A 21,812-nucleotide genomic window follows, 5' to 3' on the forward strand; every position below is an offset into this window, starting at 1 on the left:
CTTTCACAACAACCTTGCTCTGACATAATCAAGACATAAAAGCAAAAATCAGAGGATTCAAATAAATTTATTTCTCCATGAATAAACTAACAGAACAGTCTTTAAAGACAGAACAGTCTTTCAGGCACTTTGAATTATGGCAACAGTGAAGGCAGGGTTAAATATTACTCTGGAATCAGTTTCAGAAGCAAACTGCCTCAATGTCAGACAGATTAAACACTCATCTTCAAGACAACATGCCTAAACATAAGATAAATGTAAGCTAATTGAGCGCAAAGGATGGGATTTCTACTGAAACCTATGTGTATACTGTATTGTCCCAGTTGTAAAGCATGCAACACCTGCTTCAGATTGCAGAGAGTCTGTATTTACCTAAGAAATAAATCCAATTCTCTATTTACTTACCTCCTTCCTTCACTGCAAGGCTTTGGGAAACATAGACTAGACAAAGGCTTTGCACGCAGCGACTGAACATCATCATCATCACACCAAGCATATGACACTGTTTCACTATCTTTATCAAAATATTTCACATTTAATCTGCTCAGCAACACTCATCCATAATACATCCATAAATATGTCCCTAAATACAGCGTTAAACCTTCAGCTTTCCAAACAACAATCATCATTTTTCAGAAATGACTCACTGTGCAATTTTATTTTTCAAATTTGATGTCTTTCAGTGCAAAACCTTCTTCAAATTAATCCGGATCGCTGGCAGTCGAGGGCAGATGAGATAAGTAGCTCTAAGCAGTCTGTTTATTTTTTGATAGTTTAGCTGGAATTAGATGTGTAACTATGTAATCATATGGTAATCGTGTCCAAAAGCTATAGCAAGCACGAAATGACACACTACAGTCACAAAGAAGATTCATAATACTGCATTTGATACTTTCTCCACGTGTGGTTTCTTGTCTAATCTCTAAAACTACAGTAGGTCTACTGTGCTGTTTGCCTTCAGCTGGTGTGATTGAAATGTCTTTGTCCAAGGTTGCATCTAACAGACTCAAACTTCCTCCAGCACTTTTATAATGAGTCTTTACAGTCACTAAATTAGACTCAGGTCTAAATCCAAACTGAGGTCTTTCCGTTTTTCACAATGGTTGCAGCCTTCTCCACGGCCGACTTTGGTCTTGCTCCTTGCTTCTCCTGGACTGTATTGACTCGGTTTTGCTCAGCCATGGTGCCCCCAGATACGGGACTACTGGTCCGGGAGGTTTGGTGGTTGTTTTTGGTTTGATATGTATGAAAGGCCATATCAAGCTGCTCCTGGGCGACCCGTAGGTGACGGTGCAGGCTTGCCAGGTCTGAGGGGATGTTCTCATCTGGACTGGTGCACTGCTGCTCCTGGGCCACGTTTGCCATGTTCTGCTCGTGGGTGATGAGGCTGTTGGGCATCTTGCTGGGTTTGTCTGTCTTCATCACAAGGTTGTACCCCGGAGGAGAGGCTGGGATGTTGCGGGAGAACGTGTAGCCGCCGGACGCCCGTAGGCCCCGGTTCCTCTTCGTGCGCAGGGTGTCCCGGAAGGTACCGATGCCTAAATGAAGCATCTCGCATACGTTGAGCACTAGACAAAGACAGCTTACTACATACATGATGAGGAGAAAAATGGTTTTCTCTGTGGGCCTTGAGATGAAACAGTCCACCCTGTGTGGACAGGGAACCCTGTTGCATACATATGAAGGACTAACTCGAAAACCATAGAGGAGATATTGTCCTGCAAGGAAAGCTATTTCAAAAATAGCTCGCGACATGAGCTGGAGGACGTAGATTCTCATCAATCCTTCTTCCATTATTTTCCGGCGGCCGTCGTGTTTCCTGGCCTCTTTGCTGCTTACTGGTTCAGGCTTGGCCTCCTGCACTTCCAGCGTTTCCTCGTAGATCATAGGCTCAGCGTCGTCATCTTCCTCCTCCTGTAAGACGTCCTCCAGATGTTGGCTTTCTCTCCATCTCGAGTGAGGAGGGGGCTTCTTGCGGGTCCTTTGGTGCTTCCGCCGATCCTCCTCCGACGTGCGGGCGATCTTGTGGATGGCGTAGCCCATGTACATGATGGAAGGAGTGGATATCATGATGATCTGGAAGACCCAGAAGCGAACGTGCGAGAGGGGGGCGAAGGCATCGTAGCACACGTTGTCACAACCCGGCTGCTTGGTGTTGCAGGTGAACTTGGTCTGTTCGTCCGAGTAGATGGACTCACCTCCCACCGCCGTTAGCACAATGCGGAAGATGATGAGCACGGTCAGCCACACCTTCCCCACAAAGGTTGAGTGGTTGTGGATCTCTTCCAGGAGGCGAGTGAGAAAGCTCCAGCTCATGTTGCTTTGACAAGCTTTTCAACTACTATCTGTAAAGAAATAAAAGAGAAGAGGTTAAGGCATGAAATGGTCCTGGCTTTGAGGAATGACAAGAATGAAACAAATTGAGTTTTTACTGAATTACAAAGGTTTGATGTAAACATTGTGTGGATGTATCTGTTCTCTTGGTGTCATTGAACTTTTTTAATGTCTAGTAGTGTGCGTCTCGATGTCACATTCACTTTCAAATGATTGTACAGCCAAACACAAACACAAAGGCTGTTGTTGATTCATGCCATAAACCGCAGTGATGTCATTCAGTCATCCTTTCGCTACGCTTTCGCTCTTCGAATAAAATAACGAGAGAAAAGCCGCCAATGACAACAGATTCGACCCAAGTGCACGCCGAACTGTACAAGAGCGCGACACATAGAAAAGACGAAATGCAACTGACAGAGCGAATGCATGAGAAGCCCTTGCAGTGCTCTCCACTTCTTAAACAGGATGCACTCTGTGCACCTTAACGGTCGTCTCCAGGACAGACACATGGAAAGACGGCTGACGCGTCGAGTGCAGCGTCGTGCTCCGCTCGCCGCCCCTCGCAGCCGACTGAATGAAGCTGGGGTGAGAGGAGCGTCGGCGCCTCTGCCCCTTCATTCATGGGGCAGAGCTGATCTCATGACTGTGGCACTGTGCTCCCCGCTGTGGATGTGCCATCTGAGGGAACAGGAGAGGCTTGTTGCCACAGCCACGAGGCCTCCCCTCCAGATCCAGCACTGCTGTCACTGGGGAGGGCTACAGCCACATTGAAACAGATGGCACCTATGGTGGGCGACTCATTCTGCCCCAGGACGACAGGCGTTACAGCAAGTTTTTAAAATTTCATCAACCCCATTTCAACAACAACTGCTACTAACATGTATGAGACCCTGTGACGTGTGCTTACTTTCAGCATACGTAGAATATTTTCTGTGCTTTGAGCAGGTCATCTTTCAATAATGAGTTAAATCACAATTCTCTGGAGAAATAAAATTTTGTTCCATTATTGATTTCAATGATGGAATAATAATTCCTTTACATTAGAAGCGTAATATGCTGTACATGCAAAATGTAATAATCATCTTATGTAAAGCTGAAGGTCAAGTCTATTTGCAACAATGAATGAATGGTAATAACAGTTAACGTTTGATTTGTATATAATTAATTACAGATGTAGCCCCAGTACAATCAATATAGCATATATATAAATATATATATATATAATAAACACAATTTGTCTTATTTTATTTTAAGTAGAGTCACATGATGCGAGTGTGTCAGCTTGAGTAAAACCTCCGTACATAAATGTTTACAGTAAAACGTTCTATATTTAATTTATACTTTTAGCTCATTAGTACAAATGCACACCTGACATGTTTCACATTATTTAAATAGTTCCACCCTTTAGTTCTACAGGGACATTTAAATTCATTCTGGTTAGTTCAGACGTACGACCACACAAACAGCCCTGTGATGCAAATGTTCATCCACCACCAGTCAAAATAGTTTAACCGAAATGTTTTTGTTTTTTCGAAACTGAAACCCACCTGGAAAAGTTGCACATGCATTTCCCATCCCGACGGACTCCTGTGCCCTCTGTACATATCTCATCCACGGAATAACACTTCCATCTTTATGCCCTGGCCTTTTCGGAAACGGATGAAAAGAACAAGAAACAGTAACATAAGTAATGACTCTACACTTTATCCGGTTTTCCCACTCAGAGCAGACGTGAGGTCTCGCCGCTGTGAATGCCTCACATTCTGGCTCGTGTCTGGTTTCTATTACACCAGCCTTCTGCCCAAGAAGGAAGTGTAAAAAACAGAAAGGCGAAAAAAAATCCTCCTCTGGCAAATGACCCTCATCCAAGGGTTCAGACGTGAGGATATCGTAGTGCAGATTGAAATGAACACCCAGCTGAGGGAGCGCATTAATCGCAACACAGTCAACTCCCCCCCATCCTCCAACGTGCTCATGTGCAACATTTGTAACACAGATGATGAGACTCTCTCCCTCTCCCGCTCGCTCTCTTACTTTGTCTTGCACTCCCTCACTCTTTGACTCCCTCTTTTTTTTAATCTCAGCTGCTTTGCAGGTTTATGTTTTCACGCCTCTCACCAGCTGCAGTTCACGCTGACAAACAGTGACAGTCGAACCGACCCAACTCCCTCTCTCCCTCCTGCTAACGCACTGGTCGACTAATTCACGTGCACATGAACCACATGAAACGCACATTAGCAACCTCTATACTGTAACATATGATGGGGGGAAAGCAAAGCCAGGGAGTTTGAGGACAGCGGTGTCGCAGAGACACAAACCATCTTGCCTCAGCACAGATCCGCTACAGTGTAATCAGCAGGTACGCTCCGTCATATCAAGTGTCATAATATTTAGCTCTTCCACCCGACACATAGCCGGGCAACAGAGCGGCGACTTGGTTGTGTTCTACTCCAGCTCCACGGCTTTTCCAACTTGGTGTTTACACTTGAAGCCGTCACCTCGTCCTGTGCAGCTCATGAGCTTGTTGTTGTCGCTCGTCAGGCTGGTGATGGACTCCTTCACATGACGGTAAGAGCAGCACTAAGCCTCTCGTTCTCTCTGTCACACACATATTTCATCACATTTTTAGACCGCGGTGACTCGACGAAGTACAGGCGAGGATGTGAGCCATGAAATATAAACGTGGAAAGGAATTTCTGCCAGACCGCAGTGTGAAGTTTGGAGAAGGGATTTGAACATAGCTGCTTTTAATAGAGGGCAGACGAATAGCTCCGTGTCTGGCTTGCATTAATGAATCGTTTCTGGTCATTGTCACAGTTATGGTATTGTTGTAATGTGACTTTCAAATGGCCCTTAATAACCCTTAATTATGAGCCGTTTGCAGCTATAAAGCAAAGAATAATGTTCAGCATCGTCAGTGCGTTTAATATCAAACTGCTCAAAGTCACAGAAATAAAACAGAAGAGAAAATGTGTTATATTGTTTTCTGTAATAATGCAGTAAAGCAGCACCAAAAAACATGTCTAAAGGGAGATAGAAAAATCGCATGCAACATCCTTCCATTCAGATATCATTCTGTTTGAAGAAAGCTGTGGGAGCCCTGGCCATCTGGGCCTGCAGGGCCCGTCCCCCAGAGGCCTCGCCCCAAAGGCACCCCTCTGCGCCGCACAGAGGAGATGTGGCGTAGCCTGTGCAGCGCCGAGGAAGAGGAGGCAGGCTGCGCTGCCGGAGAAACGCCAGCATATTGGGAGTTCGGACACGTGCTCCCCCCAAGGCACGGATCAGCACGTGTTTCTAAGTTGCGATGCTTCCCTCTTCTTCCCAAATCTTCTCATCTCGCCCAAAAGACACAGATGGCCCAGTCAAGACGGTTTACGTGAGCAGTAGTGTGATTTCGCATCAAAGTCAATTAGAGCTTACGTTCCTCGACAGTTGGTGAAAGTTCTGCCGATGGTCGTGAGTCACAATCGGCGGTGAATACAACAACTGATGAACAATAAACAAACTGCATTAAAGAACAGCGAATGAAAGGAAAAGGGGAAAAAAACAAACCCTGATTCCATCCTCTCCATATAAATATTCATTCAAATTACTGAATTTATACGTGTTATATACGTGTTATTGTCATTTGTTATAACTGTTTTAATTGTTATACAATTGTCTGCAGATTTTATTTAAAATACCTGATTTGCTCAGTCATTTTAAAAAAAGGCACAACCACAGAGTCGAGCCAGTGACTGTTGTGCCCACGTCCTCGGACAATCCGGGCTACTCTAGCTCTGGGAAACCACAGTTCATGTTGATAACTATTGATTGGACGGCCCAGAGCCACCAAAACATTACAGTATTCCCCTGTAAGATATTGTTTGACATTGCTCTTGCAACAAGGACTGGACTGGCGTCATGTGACAGCCAAATCAGACTGTTTCATATTTATTAGGTCACAGTTATATATAGTGTTAAATGTAGATCTGGCTTCTTTTTTTTCTAACATGACAGCATCTGTGAGGCACGAACGCAGTGGAAACTCCAATCAGGCAGCTAATGAGATACAGTGTTATACTGGCTTGTAATGAAACCACAGAATTCCTGTCAACGTAAACCTATAGCTCATCTTTTATTCACGCAGAATTATTTCAACAGAGCGTTTTTTTCGTCCCAGACGGCTTCACCTGCCAGGGGTCACTGCTAGCTCGGAGGGTCCGCAGCATCGCCGGTTGTTGCAGTGATGCAACGCGGAGGAGTGAACATCTCCACAACTCTCCTTGGCCGCCACCAATGTCATCACAAGAGTTTTATCCGCGTGTGTGTACTGAATAAAGTTGATGCGAGCAGACTGGAGGCTGTGGAGGTCTGCGTTTATGTAACAGATCAAGCTCCACCATGTGACTTGGATGTGCCCCCCTTAGAGAAAAGAGTGACACAAGACACCACAGCAAAAACATGCAACTTGCTGCTTGGACCCGTCCTCTCTCCCACCGCTATCATTAAGCCGTTCTTAGCGGGCTGGGGGAGGTTAACCCACAGGCAGCCTGTGAGTGGTGGCAGTCCCATCTCATTTGTTCATTTTTCTCCCAGTTTCTCAGCCGAGCCTATCCTACCCCAGGGGTGAGTGCGTCCCGTGCCAGTTTCGCTAAGGCTGGATTCCAGTGAAGCGACTGAGATGAAAAGCCTTGAGGTGGATGCCAACAACTCAGCCAAGGCTCTGTGTCTCCCACAAATGAGCAGAGCGGCTTGTACTAAGTGTGGATTACACAATCTGAACACTGTACTTTAAACAGGGGAAACGCAATGGCACCTAAAGGTCAAACTCCGCACGCACGCTGGCACCGGCAACCACTATGAATTCATAGTCTTTAATGCAAAGAAGTGCATATTCTGATAACCTTACTAGAAGACTAGTTTTAATTGGAAGATATCTGCTTGCTACATACTGAAATGGTAGGTCCCGCCTCCCCCACGTTTGGTTGGTGGTGAGGTGTGAATGACTCACCTTTCCAATTCCTGAAAAGAATTGAACAGGCTTTAATGGCTCGATTGACCCACCCAAAACAATGGGGTCTAAGAGGTCTTAATAATAGGAAAGTCTTTGTTTCTTGTTTCTACGTAACCCAGATCAGTTTCATTCACAGTGCTGAGTAACCATCAGCTTCTTTATTAAAGTCCAATTTAAAACAATCACGAGCAGAGCTAGAAGTTAGTAACTATCACCATCCGTCATATAAGATGACTGAGGTTTTGGACCGAGTGGGGCAACACAAATCACTCCTTCAAAACTAAACAAAAATACACCAGGAGACAGAAAACGTGGCATGCACTGTACATGGCAAAACAACGAGGCTAAACAAGGTGGCACAATGCACATCTTACATGCAGGGCAGAGCATGGCTTCGCTGCTAAATGAGGCATGAATACAAGGCTACGGCATGGGACAAGAGCACGAGCTAGGCAAACACACAGAAACATGAGCTCAGGAACCTCTCCACATGCTAGAGTCCATAGCAACAAAGTCTATACGATGGGATGACCTAGCAGTGAGTTAAGGGTCAGAGGTGATGTGAGAGGGTTCAGCCCGGGGATCATGACAGTAACAGTTTTTTGGGATTTTTAGTTGCATCCCCAAGGCTTCCAAAAATTCGTATCTTGAATTTCTGACCAATGACAACTTTTTTTACCACAACTGCCTAAATTAAATTTATTCTTGCATTCTTGCAAATTCTTGCAGAGCTGCAGGAAATTAATCTTAGGCATTATCTTGTCTTAACTTGCCATGTCATGGTTCGTTCTGACGCGTGCCTGAAGCAGCAGCAGACCCGGCCAGGGTCCTTTGGACTGGTTAACCACATTTGCTCTGTTTATGTATGTGCGTTTCTATGGTTTCACTGTGTTTCCTGTTGCTGTTGTGAGATGCAATTTCCCCGCTGTGGGACTAATAAAGGCATTCTTATTCTTATTCTTATTCTTATTCTTATTCTTATTCTTATTCTTATTCTTATTCTTATTCTTATTCTTATTCTTATTCTTATTCTTATTCTTATTCTTATTCTTATTCTTATATTCACAGCAGCTCCTCCTTTTATTTTCAGATGCCTTGTTGCCTTCGCTTTGCTGTCAGTGAAGTCTAGGCACCGGTAGCGATGCTGTTGGATGCTTAAAAATAGGAAAACAAAAATCCTTTTTCTCCTCTCATTTAATTGTGCAATGAAAGCTCAGATAAAGAAACATCCACCATGTTAACAAGCACAGCATTAACAGATTACAATATCAATTTAGTGTGTGTTACTGTGATAAATATTACGGGATTGTGATCATTACTTTAATAACAAGTACAGTATTATGATTATTCCTGCAGTAACGATTACAGCAAAATACAGTACTGTGTAATGTACTACAGCAAGTTACTTGCTAATTGCTTACAGCAAGTAACTGTAGATTTCACGTCAATCTTGTTACAGTGTATCCAATCAATGCAAGTCTTTCAAGATGCTGATTTAACGCAAATAATCAGGTTGTAATTAATATAATGTAAACATAAAAACGCTTCATGTTGTAAGTTCAAGCTTCTCTGTTTCTCTGAATGGATGGTTTCAGCCACTAGATGGTGATCATGTATTGAAATATAGTTTTTATTGGTCACTTTGACCTGTTTTACAACTAAAAAACTAGTTTCCACTCAGTCTTGATCTATTACAGCAGAGCATCAGCTACGTGTGTAAACACCTTCCTATAGGATTGGCACATTTTCCCCTCCCTTTCGCAAAACAGTGACACTGAGGTCATTCACACAGTCCAAATTCCATCGTTGTATCTGACCAAAGCGAAATCAGCTGTTCCTAACTATTAGAAACTAATAAAACCAGTATGAACTCACCATAGCACCTCCACACACCTCCACAAAGGTCTTCAATTTGCTATCAGGTTTTAGGCCTTAAAAATGGTCTGTGTTGTTCATTACGAGCATGGATGGAGGAGGTCTAAAGCAGAGACTAAGTATCAACAGTGGCTGTGTCTTCTATCTCTAATAGGTTTGACTGTATTTTAGTTTACATGTATTTTCTGTAATATTTACAATATTTCAGTTTTCTGTTTGAAAAATGAATGTCATGGATTTAATAAATCAAAGCATTTCTTCATCTGGATCCAATTCTTTGCACAAAAGGTGAATTTGCCTCACAGCCTTTTTCAAACAAAGTGTGTCATTATGACACTGAAGCAGCTGTTTGGACCTGTGTCTGAACTGTTAAGAGAATGCGTTGTTTAACTGGACGGCTGCGACTGATAAGAACTGTAATGCAGAACTTATTGATTCTAAGGGTTGAACATAGTGGCGTAATATAGAGACATAGATGCCACAGTTAATACTGGTTACACAGGGCACAATCTAGTTCATCTGTAAAAAAGACTGTAAAGACTAAACTAAAGCTACAGACTGTTTTATTTCAGGTAAAATGCCTGATTGTATCTTTAAAACCACTTGAACGACAGGTAATAGATAGATAGACAATAGATGGAGGATACTGTTCCACTGCTGTCGGCATCCTTGCTAATGTTGTTCCTATTCTATCTTAAACCCATCAATGATTTCTTACTTACTTATCTGTAGAGCCGCACTAAAGTAACACTCTGCTCACTTGTTTAACTCTGTCCTTAATAAATAGACACATAGGTATATACTTGAAAGTGCAACCAATTATTTAAACTGGAATAAAAACATACCACAAACCAGATGCTTTAAATGTGGCAAACATCTGAAGTTGTAAACACATTTGAGAGCTTGTAAAAGTTAAGTTTGAAGATCTAAAACTAAATTAAATGAACAGAATGAAGAATGTTTCATATTAAACAGACAAGCAACCCTTGAAGCCGGGCGACTGTGGCTTCTTTTCTTTTTTAACGGGTTCAACCGTGTGAGGAAGTTAGCAAAATCCTACTGTCTTCATGTCATGTGAGCTTTAACAAAGCACTGCATTTAGCCAAATGCTGGTTCAGCTTGTTTGTGTGTTTAAATATAAAAATTAAAGGCTGTGCCTACCTGCCCATATGAACGAAGGTCTAGCCTCTTCTACATGCGTGCATTTCATGGAGGATCGTCCTGGGTCGAGATCCACAGGCATTGTTTGGCGGTTGAGACAATGGGTGTCATTTTTCTTCAAACCCTTCACCACCTAGTACACGCAGAGCACTCAGGAAACCAGCTTCCTGCCAAAGGCCCCATTGTCCTCCTCCTCCTCCTTTGCCATGATCTCTGATTGTTTATTTATTTAATCCTGGAGAATTCCCAGTACCGCCCTTCAGTGACCTCCAGTGATGTATCTTGTGGTTCTTTGTTGTCAGTTTAGACACTAGGTATAGCATGAATGGATGCTGTACCAGTTGGTACAGTATGGTTAATTGAAGGTGTAGCTCAGTCAAAGTGTAGCTTCAGCTGCACATTTATATGTAAACCCTAAGGCTCTACTGTATGTGAATTTATGTTCCAGGCTCCATGTCTGCGGGCAAGGATTGTAAGAGAGAGATGGGTTTATGGTGGTCTATGATGGATGGGCTACACACATACTAATTTGTCAAATATCCATCATTTAGGTAACAACAGACAAAATCAAAAAGAAGATATCACACCGAAGATCAGGTACTTTATTTTACATTTTTAAATTTATTTCTTTAACATTCTGCAATCAAAACAAGGAATCAATAAGAACTGAAATTATTGTTTCTCAATTGTTAAAACACTTACAACCAGGCCTTTAAAAAAAAACAACAACACCCCATTTTCAAAGCAGCCCACCCATTTTTCGGAACTGCACACATTATTCCCTGCTTTGATATGAGTCAAATCTGGTGAATTTTTTCCGTGTGTGTCATTTAGAAAACACTGGTATTCAAAGTTCTTCACTCAGTCACTGGAGCTTAGGTCGAAGGAGGAGGAGCAGGAGGAGGAGGAGAAGAACAAGCAAGGACACTAAGACAAGCAGTCTCCGATGAAATTCGAGGCACTGTAGTTGTACTGTAGTTTTTCATGGTGACTATGAAAGAGGCTGGGCAACGAGTACAGCCCTGTTTGATTGGCTTCAGCATCGCCTCCATCATCAGAACCTTCAGGGAAGAAAACTGTTCAAAGGGGTGTGTGGTAAATCACATGTTGCAGAACAAGACAACCTTAAATTTGTGAGCAACAACTATTTCAAGCTTATCACATTATAACACTGAAGTTTAAAAAAAAATGTACAATGGAATGACAGAATTTCTTGTAAACACAACAAATGATTACAGATTTTGATTACCCCCAGAATGAATGAGTAGTTTAATATCTTAGTCTGTATCGAAACTCAACATCATGTTGTGGCTGCATTGTTCCAAAACCGTATCGACTGAAGTCAATTTCAGGGATCTTCTCATCAGGATTCTTCAGCTCAAAGTTAAAGTAGACCAGCATGAGGAAAGCAAACTGTTTCAGCTCATTGGTGGCAAAGAAACGTCCGGGGCACATGGACACCCCTGCACCCCAGGGCATGGTGTAGTACTTCACCTTCTTCCCTGCTTTGTAAAAATCTGTTTTCCTGGTTCCGTTTGGGTTTAGGAAGCGGTCGTACTTAAATGAATGTGGCTCAGGATGGATCTCAGGGTCAACATGAACATCTAAATAAGGGAACATTGCCAGTCTGTCACCCTCACGAATCAGGTATTCGCGGCCGTCGGCCATCTTCAGGGTCATGTCCTTGAGCACTGCCCTCGTTAGAAGAGGTGCAGCAGTGAGGCGCAAAGTCTCCTCCACTGCACTGTCCAGGACTGGAGTCTTTGTCAGCATTTCACGAGTGAGGTCGATCAAAGGGCCACCAGGCTTCACTTCTTGTCCACTTTCCTTCACAAGCCTATCTACCTCTTCCTTTACAGCTTTCATTGCTTCTGGGTGCTTCATGAGGAAGAGGAGCAGCCAAAATGAAGAGGGGCCTGTGTTGCCCTGAGAGGCCCAGAGTAGCACAAACATATACCTGTTTATCATTGACTCCTCCATACCCAGATCCTCTCTACCTTGCTGCATGTCCCCCACCCAGCGACTGATGTTGTCCTTGGCCTTTATGTTCTGCATGGACAGGGTTTTCCTGAAGTGTGTCAAAAGCCTGTTTGCTTCAACTTTTTGCTTTGGAGACAGGATCCCATAAGCCAGTTTGGGGAAGAGTTGGTCATATTTCCGAAACTCATAAAATAAGGCTTCTGATTCAGCTCTGTCTTTCTCTTTGGCTTTTTCCTCACTTTCCACTGACTTGCTGGGCACATTTCCATAGAGAGACAAGTAGCCAGCTCTGAAAACAATATTGTAGCAGTACATAAACAGCCCGTCTTCTATCCAGGTCTTTTGTTCTGCGTCTGAGTTGATGTTGTGCAGCATAAGGTTCTGCAAATTGCTCATCATGGCTTGTGTCAAAACAACCAGGCCATCTCCTTTCAGGTGCTTATTGCTGGAATCATGAAGTGTCAGGTATTCATTACCCACAGCTACATAACCAAACACTCTGCGCAGTAGTGCTCTGGCAAAGTTTCTGAAGTCCAGCTTCTCCCGAGTCTCTTTAACAAATGCCCCAAATGACATCGGATCCTGCAGGAATGTGAAGTAAAACCCACTAAGCTGGACGGTGAACACGTCTCCATGTTTTTGCTTCATCCTTTGCAGAAACTTGAAGGTGTTCCTGCGAAACTCGAAGACATGACCAAGCCAGGGAACAAGGCCTTTATCCAAAGGGGGCTCTCCTGGTCGTCGCTGACGAAACACCCCGAGAACGTACAGTCCTGCTATGAGAGCTGCGAGACAGCTTAGGATGATCGGTAGCAGCAGTCCCATGGCTGGTTCCTCGGTCGAGCACACAATGATTCGGAAGGAAGTTAAACATGCTGGGTTATAAACAACCTTTTGCTCCTCCCTCTGCTCACAGGATCGGTTTCAGCATTCCAGCCTCTGCCTAGTCAAATAATGAAATCACTGATTAGTAGCAGACAAACTATCAAGTATTTACAATAATAAAGTAAAAAAACGGACTACATGTCTCACCTTCACCTTCTCAGTGTTGAAAACAATCATAGCAGAAACCGTAACACACAGGTAAACTGTGTGTTGGACTAAATAAAATGAAGAAACTTAGTTAGAGCTAAATCGTATGTCCCTTGTTTGTAACAAACTGATTCGTAATAAGTTAAAAATGTGTTTACCAAAGGCAGCATTTTCCCTATGAGCATACTTTATGTGTCACACAAAAAAAGACATTAATTCTCTTTTCTGCTCTTCTATGTCTAACTTTACTTTGCTGTAACTTACTACTAAGAGCACAGATGCTGACCTGATGTGGTAGAGGTCTACTGAATGCTGCCACCTTGTGATCACCTGCTGAAGCTGGAAAAGCTAGTCTTTATTTTTAGTCACTTTGTTTTAACCAAGAAAAAGAATCATTATTATTATTATGCGAATTAATTTATATTGGAAAGTATTTCATTAATAATGGAAACAGCAATGTTAACGTACTTCTTTTATAAATAATGTATAATGTTTGTGTTCTACAAATTTCTAGGAAAGAATGAATTCTCCCCATAAATTTCCTCTTTGGGAAGTGATTATACACATATATTTCCACTTACTGTAACTCTTGGGTTTGTGTTCTTAATTGACCCTGATTCTGATATATATATATCATACATGATGACAGCATTGTACTGTAGGAGCGTCAAATGCTAGACTGCTGATACAATATTGGAAGCAACTATTCAAAGAGCATTGTAACGTAACTTGTTTTCTTTTCAAAGTGATTATGCTGACTGATTTCCTTAGAATCAGACACATTTGCACAAACCTAGATGCAAGTTGGTGACTGGCATTCATTCAGTTAGCTGATTCAAAGGACACAGTCGTATAATTAATATATTGTTTGTTTCATATTCTGTGGCTTTCCTGGTCCCGACTATGTTAAAGGCCTCTGGTCGGGGCATGTTTGCACTTGGAGTTAATACAGGACAGTTGCACAATAAGAAAGGTCAAGGATGATAAGCCTGTGTTATTTGAACCTGTTTAAACCATGGCTCAGTATATTAGTTTAAGCGGTGAAGCGTGCATCTTATATACACATGTCTCTGTGTACTTCTATTGCAATAATAAAGACAATTGAAAGACAACATTGATTGATTTGATTCCATCTGGTTCGTCCTTTGACGCTGCATTCCCCAACTCTGCTGGTTCGTCACGTCGCCTTCCTGGTTCGTTGCCTAGAGCTGCAGACTTGTCTCACCCTGGTTCGGTTTCTTCGTTCTTCTTTGGGCCTCGCCGCCAGACTGGTGGCCTCACCTCTGTCACCTTCAGCCGTAATGGTGGCATTGCCTTCTTTGCCTTGGCCAATGCGATGGTCTTGCTCCTCTAGCCAACACAAGCCAGAGGAGGCCATCACTCGTTACGACCCCCTGGAGGGGTCTTGATTCGCCATCAACCTCCCAGAGGAATTTGTTTTAGCCTTGGCACTGGAACTGGCATTTTGTCCCCAGAGGCTGCTGGGTGGACTTGTATAATACCACCCAACATGAAGGTGGTGATCGAGATGGACTTTAAGAGACTTAATTTATGAACTCCCTCAGTTTGTTTGGATTGTTTCTGTTATATCTGTCTGTGTCATGTCTGGTTATAGTTCTGTTCTGTGTGTTTGTCTAGTTTTGTTTTGATCGTGCTCCAGGCCTCCCTCGGTCCACCCAGCTCGTCTGGTTCAGGCATGTTGGCCGTATGGAAGCCAGCCTTTGAGATGAAGGCTCTGTCATGACTGTGTTTCCATGCCACAAGGGGGCGACCGGGCTCTCTTCCTTAGTTTTGTGTCTTCTTGGTTTCTTGTCATCTTCTGTAATTCGTTGGATTGGGTTCACCTGTTTTAGTTTGTATTTAAAGCCTTCAAGAGCTAGGTAATGTATACAGTACATCAAGTTAAGCTTGTGTTTATCAGTAACCTGTATGCCACCAGGTAAAACCACCAGACATGCTATTTTCTATTTTGCCACGCTGTGTGCCACACGTAAGACGTGAAGGTAAATCAAGTCATGATAGCTGCTAGCTTAAATGCTCAACCTGAAGTTTACCCAGCTACAGTTTCTAGTGCTGATGGTCCATGTCCCAAGTTAGTTTTGGTTATTTTTTCACGTTTCTGGGCTTTCCATATTGTTTAAGATATGCGTTTGTTATTTGCACAAGTTATTTGTTTTGAGTACTTTGTTTATTAATTAAACAAATATTATATTATTAAATCCTTTAAATGCACACTAGTTACTTTGTCCGGCTCTGACTTGTATCACAGATTTGACCCGCCATCTTGTATGATGAGTCATAACAGTCTCACCTTGAGTAAAATATACAGGAATGATCAAGTGTTTAGAAGAATCAAATACAGAAACTGTCTCTGTATATCAAACAGGTCACAGACTGCACGGTTTCATGGTGTAATGGCAGGGTGATTAAAAAGTGTATTTCTAAGAAGTCTATGGGGCATTTTTGGCCACCAAGCTCTCCGTCCTTTTTGCTGATGAGACCAAAAACTGTTGTATAGTCTGCAACCTTAATGATCGTGTTCAATCCGTGTATGGGCCTGCAGTCACAGGTGATAAGTGAGTAGAGAAAGGGGCTCAGCACACAGCCCTGTGGTATGCCAGTGTTGAGTGTAAAGTTGGTTCAACAGATGTGGTCTGACCTAACATGCTGAGGTCTGTTGGTCAGAAAGTCCATAATCCATAATCTTCTGTGGGTCTAGCGTGAATGGGAGAGTCTCCTTCAGGTGTGCCAGGACCAATTGCTCTAAGCACTTCATAATGATTGAGTGCTACAGGGCGGTAGTCATTCAGGCATGCTGGGCTAAAGTGTTTTGGCACTGGTACAATCATAGGTACACTGTGTGCTGAAGTAAATAAAATGAAGCATCTTATCTACAGTAGATTATCTAGTAGCAGAAACCGTCCCTGGGTAACAAACAGGTACAGTATAGTGTATACTGGACTAAATACGTACAATGAAGCAGCCTACCTACAGTACTTTAGATCTGACCCTGATTGCACTTGTTTGTGACAAACTGATGAGCAAAAAATTTTTAGTTATTAGCAGTTCAAAATGTGTTTACCAATGGCAGCACTTTCCCTATGAGCATACTGTATGTGTCACACAAAAAGATGAATTTTCTATTCTATAACTTTACTTTAATGTCTAACTTTATTTTGCTGTAACTTACTACTTAGAACACAGAAGCTTACCTGATGTGGTAGAGGTCTACTGAATACTTCCACCTTGTGATCACCTGCTACAGTACATCTAGAAAAGCTGGTCTGTATAGTAGGTTCGGTAGGGCTTGAGACAGCTGATGTGAAAGGTAGAGTATATCCTCATCGTCCTGGGCAATGAGAGCCTCACAGAAACAGGGTTAATGATGCGTGAGATAGTGTACGGACCAATGAACTTTGGGGTCAATTTACGGGTCTGGGCCTGTAACCTGAGGTCCCTGGTGGATAACCAGACCTGGTCGCCCACCTTGTACTCCGGGCCCGGTGTCCGCTTATGGTCGGCCGCCCGCTTGTATCGGTCCCGCGCCTGCAGCATGGTGCGCCGTGCCTGCAACCACGTGAGGCGGCAGCGCCGAACCAGTGCGTGCGCCGACGGGACGTGTACCTCCTCTTCCAAGGCCGGAAACAACGGTGGCTGGAACCCATAAGCGCACTGAAACGGGGTTAGTCCGGTGGAGGTGCAAGGCAATGTATTATGGGCAAACTCTACCCATACTAGTTTGCTGGCCCATGACCCCGGGTTTCTGGAGGCGAGGAGCCGCAGTCCCACCTCCAGCTGCTGATTGGCCCGTTCGGCCTGTCCATTGGACTCGGGGTGGTACCCCGACGATAAACTGACCTCCGCCCCAATGAGATTACAGAACTCCCGCCAAAATCGCGAGACGAATTGGGGCCCTCTGTCTGATACAATGTCTGTGGGAAAGCCATAGATCCTAAACACATGTTCTAGCATAGCTTGGGCCGTAGCCTTGGCTGACGGCAACTTGGGCAACGAGATAAAATGAGCTAACCTGGAGAAACGGTCTACCACCGTCATAACTACTGTCTTCCCCTGGGAGGGTGGTAGACCGGCAGGGGATGCAGCAGGCCGGCCGGTCACTGGTGCGAAGACTTGCCCATGGCGCATGTGGGGCATGCTGCGACGTATTCCTGGACGTCCTTCTTCACGGTCGGCCACCAGAACCGTTCTCCCAACCTAAACAAGGTGCTAGATACCCCTGGATGCCCACTTACCAGTGAGGCATGGGCCCACTGGATCACCTCCCCTCGGAGGTCGGGTGGCACGAACAGCCGGTTGGGTGGGGGGCCGCGTGGAGCTGGACGGTCACGGGTGGCCTCCCGTACTCGACGCTCCACTGGCCATGCGACTGCCCCCACCAGACATCCAGGTGGTAGGATAGGCTCTGGTTCCGCTGGGTCCTGCTGCGCGTCGTGCAGGCGAGACAGGACATCAGGTTTCACGTTCTTAGACCCTGGACGGTATGACAAATGGAAATTAAAACAACTGAAAAACAGTGCCCATCGGGCCTGGCGTGAGTTCAGCCTCTTGGCCGTTCTAAGGTACTCAAGGTTTTAGTGGTCAGTGTACACTAGGAAGGGCTGGTCTGCCCCCTCCAGCCAGTGTCTCCATTCATCTAGTGCCACCTTAACAGCAAGCAATTCTCGGTCTCCAATGTCATAATTACGTTCAGCCGGGGACAGCTTGCGGGACATGAACGCGCAGGGGTGGATCCTACCGTCTGTGGGATCCCTCTGGGATAACACTGCCCCCACTCCCGAGTTGGACGCGTCGACCTCCAGCACAAACTGCCGCTGAGGGTCGGGCATCCGCAACACGGGTGCGGTGATGAAGCTGCGTTTCAGACGCTGAAACGCCTCCTCTGCTTCAGCCGTCCACTGAAAAGCAGTCTTACACGAGGTTAGTGCATGCAGTGGGGCGGCAATTCCGCTGAACCTCCTAATGAATTTCCGGTAAAAGTTGGCGAATCCCAAAAAGCGCTGCACTTCCCTGCGGCTCTGCGGGACTGGCCACTCCTGGACTGCCTGGGTCTTGGCCGGATCCATCTCGATCCTATCCCTGGAGACGATGAACCCTAAAAAAGAGACCTGGTCCGGTGTTCCAGCAACTTCTTGAGGACCAGGCGGACATGTGCTATGTGCTCCTCCTCGGAGCGAGAAAAGACCAGGATGTCATCGAGGTACACGAAAACAAAGTCATTAATCATAGGGCCTAATACCTCGTTCACGAAGGCCTGGAAGATGGCTGGCGCGTTGGTAAGGCCGAAGGGCATGACTAGATACTCGTAGTGTTCATTCGGGGTGTTGAAGGCCGTCTTCCATTCGTCTCCCTCTCGGATCCGTACCAGGTGGTACGCGTTACGGAGATCCAGTTTCGTGAAGTGAGTGGCCCCTGCTAGCAACTCAAAGGCGGAGGAAAGTAATGGAAGAGGGTAGGAGTCTCTAATGGTGATGTCATTGAGACCCCGGTAGTCGATGCAGGGCCGCAGTGAGCCGTGCTTCTTCCCCACGAAGAAGAACCCTGCGCCCGCAGGCGAGGATGAAGGGTGAATAATACCTGAGGCCAACGCAGCGTTCAAATACTCCCTCATGGCCCGGTTTTCTTTGGGGGAGAGTTGATACAATCTCCCCTTGGGTGGCGTGGTCCCTGGGCGCAGGTTGATCGCGCAATCGTGTTTCCTATGGGGGGGTAGAGAGGTCGCTCGAGCCTTGCTGAACACCGTGCGGAGGTCATGGTAACACTCGGGGACTCCCGTTAGATCGGGCTGCTCGGTCCCCTCACTGGCTGTCGCCGCTGCGTCCGCAGGTGCCTGCTGGGAAACTGAGGCCTGAAAGCACGTGTTCAGACAATCTGGGTCCCATCGGCTCACCTCCCCCCTGCGCCAATCTAGCGTTGGATTGTGCAGCCTTAACCATGTGTGGCCCAGTACCACCGGGTGGTAGCAAGACTCCACAACCAAAAATGTCATTTTCTCGGTGTGAGTATCCGCAAAAGTCATTATTACCGGCTCTGTGCGGTGGGTGACTCTCCAGAGCCGACGTCCGTCCAGCGCTGCCGTCTCCACGAGGGAAGCCAAGGGAAGTGCCGCGATGCCCAGTCGTTCCACGAGTCCTGCGTCCATAAGACTGGCATCGGCTCCAGAATCAATGAGAACCGCCTGCTGGACGGACCGGGTACTGGAAACTAATGTCACTGTTGGTAGTGAGCGAGCGGAGGCGCTACCTAAAATCGTTCGGCTCACCGCTACCCTCCGCGCTAGCGATGAGCCAAGTCTTTTAGCGGGCAGTGCAAGGCGAAATGCCCCGCCTGGCCGCAATACATGCAAAGTCTCTGGGAGCGTCGACGCCGCTTCTCCTCCTCCGTGAGCCGTGCGCGTCCGATCTGCCTCGGCTCCTCTGGCGTCTGTCCAACTTCCGGGTTCCGGGGGACGGTCTGGCCGCCGGGCTCTCGATACCCCCTCCTGGGGCTCGTAGTGCGGTGTCGACGGTCCTCCCGCAGTCTCTCCTCTCGTTGGTGCTCCCGTTCGGTGCTCCCCAGCCTGCGGTCAATTTGGATAGCCAGAGCGATCAGAGCGTTCAAATCGCTGGGCAAATCCCTCGCCGCTAAACAATCCTTGACCCGCCGAGAGAGTCCGCGGATGACTAAGTCACCCAGTGCTGTGGCGTCCCAGCCGGCTTCCGCCGCCAGCGTTCGGAATTCGATCGCGTACTTCGCAGTCGATCTCCCGCCCTGACGGATGTTCACCAGCCGTTGAGCCGCCTCGCGCCCCGGGGTGACTTCCTGGAAGATCTGTTTAAGCGCTGTGGCGAAAGCAGCGAATGTGCACACGCAGGGGGAGCCGTTCTGCCACTCCGCTGTCGCCCATGCTTCCGCGTCCCCCGTCAGATGCGAGATGGCGTATGCCACTCGAGCCCGTTCCGATGGGAACGCGGGTGAATGTAACTCAAAGTGAATCTCACACTGAGTGAGGAATGCTCGACAGTCTCCTGACTCACCCGAAAACCGTATCGGGGCGCCCAGCCTGGCTTCCGGGGCGACGGCCAAGGGAACCGCTGCGGCCAAGGGTGCGGTCGCGGCAGCGGCGCTCTGAGTCAGCCTCGCCTCTCCCGTTGGGCTCTGAGTCAGACGATTCACCGCCTCGGTCAATCCTGCCATCGCCGTCTTCTGCCGAAGGACACACTCGGCCAGCCTCTGGAGAGCGGCGTTGGTCTTCTCCTCCTGTTCCGCTACTCGCTGCTCCTGAGCCATAAGCTGTGCTCGGAAGCTCTCTGCACCGGCGGAGTCCATTTCTGGCCAGATTGTTCTGTCAGACTTGGGCAGGCGTCGGACCCACATGCACGGCACAGAAGCACGATGATGGTTAAACACAGGTTTATTTGACAAGGCAGGGTCAGGCGGTCCAGGTCATACACAAGAAGGCTCAGCAATGAAGTACAAATGGGAGCAGGCAATCTCTAGTCCGGTATTCAAGCAGGGTTCGTTACACAGGAGGTCTCGGCAAAGGTACAGGCAGGGATTAAGCAAACTCACGGTCAGATAGTCAGTCACGGTTCTCTCACAGGCGGCGGTACACACGAGGTTCAGGCAGGAAACAATAGTCAAGGCGATCAGGGTCAAAACACGAGAAGCTGTACATGAAATGCTGGAAAGAGTTCGGAACTAACAATCTGGCAACATGAGTCTGTGAACGGTGGGGCTATATACTGGTGTTGATTACTAACTGGTAACAGGTGTGGATACTGGGAACCGGTGAGTGACGACTGAATGAACAGGAAGTTTAACAAAATAAAACAGGATGTGGCTGACACATGGCTTGAAACATGACAATTACAAGTGGTAACAAAACATTATCAGAGAGAAAAAGAGCAGAGTATCGAGAGAACCTGGTCTCCTGCAGAGGTGTCAGTCTGAGAGCCCCTAAGAAGTCATCTACTGATCCGTGGGGCTCTAATGCTAAGGCACGAGCTTATAGACCCTCAAAGATCAGGGATCAGCGATAAGTGTTTACTCAAAAGGTTAAAGGAGTTCGTCCCAGACATACCTTGGACAATGATTCTGTCAAAATACAAAGGTTATAGAACAGACATTGTAACCTGTTAACATGACCAGAAGAAATTGTTGATTCTTCAGAAGTGCAACATACACAGTATATAGAATAGAATAGAATAGAATAGAATAGAATAGAATAGAATAGAATAGAATAGAATAGAATAGAATAGAATACCTTTATTGTTCCGCAATGGAGAAATTACTATATACCATATACAGTATATAATAATATATAATATGGCACATAAATATACCACACTGATTATACACATATATTTCCATTTGACTCTTGAGTTTGTGTACTTTATTGACCCTGACTGTGTGACATATACTGACAGCATCATAC

At 45.8% G+C, this 21,812-nt stretch overlaps 2 protein-coding genes and 1 long non-coding RNA gene across 5 annotated transcripts; 1 reads left to right on the forward strand and 2 right to left on the reverse strand.

The window, feature by feature from the left end:
* Positions 1 to 48: 48 nt before the first annotated feature.
* Positions 49 to 10,513, reverse strand: gjc2 (gap junction protein gamma 2). 2 transcript variants are annotated; one of them, XM_029132653.3, is made up of 3 exons: positions 10,367 to 10,505; positions 3,882 to 3,979; positions 49 to 2,345 (listed from the first exon to the last, which is right to left on the reverse strand). In XM_029132653.3, exon 3 carries the CDS (start codon positions 2,314 to 2,316, stop codon positions 1,066 to 1,068), a length of 1,251 nt encoding a protein of 416 aa, XP_028988486.1. In that variant the 5' UTR covers positions 2,317 to 2,345; positions 3,882 to 3,979; positions 10,367 to 10,505; the 3' UTR covers positions 49 to 1,065. The 2 variants fall into 2 exon arrangements, with proteins under 2 accessions (XP_028988486.1, XP_028988487.1); XM_029132654.3 differs by lacking the exon at positions 3,882 to 3,979 and having other exon boundaries at positions 10,367 to 10,513.
* On the forward strand, positions 4,569 to 6,670 carry LOC114844948 (uncharacterized). Of its 2 annotated transcripts, none has more exons than XR_008693028.1 (2): positions 4,569 to 4,902; positions 5,402 to 6,670. It is a non-coding gene; the product is annotated as an uncharacterized LOC114844948 (long non-coding RNA). The 2 variants fall into 2 exon arrangements; XR_008693029.1 differs by having other exon boundaries at positions 5,420 to 6,670.
* Positions 10,514 to 10,947: 434 nt separating the features above from the next.
* On the reverse strand, positions 10,948 to 13,515 carry LOC114845073 (7-alpha-hydroxycholest-4-en-3-one 12-alpha-hydroxylase-like). The gene is made up of 2 exons (XM_029132871.2): positions 13,379 to 13,515; positions 10,948 to 13,289 (listed from the first exon to the last, which is right to left on the reverse strand). Exon 2 carries the CDS (start codon positions 13,169 to 13,171, stop codon positions 11,636 to 11,638), a length of 1,536 nt encoding a protein of 511 aa, XP_028988704.1. The 5' UTR covers positions 13,172 to 13,289; positions 13,379 to 13,515; the 3' UTR covers positions 10,948 to 11,635.
* Positions 13,516 to 21,812: the final 8,297 nt, after the last annotated feature.

The sequence above is a fragment of the Betta splendens genome, chromosome 17 (genome assembly GCF_900634795.4).
Source record: "Betta splendens chromosome 17, fBetSpl5.4, whole genome shotgun sequence".
Taxonomy (NCBI): Eukaryota; Metazoa; Chordata; class Actinopteri; order Anabantiformes; family Osphronemidae; genus Betta; species Betta splendens.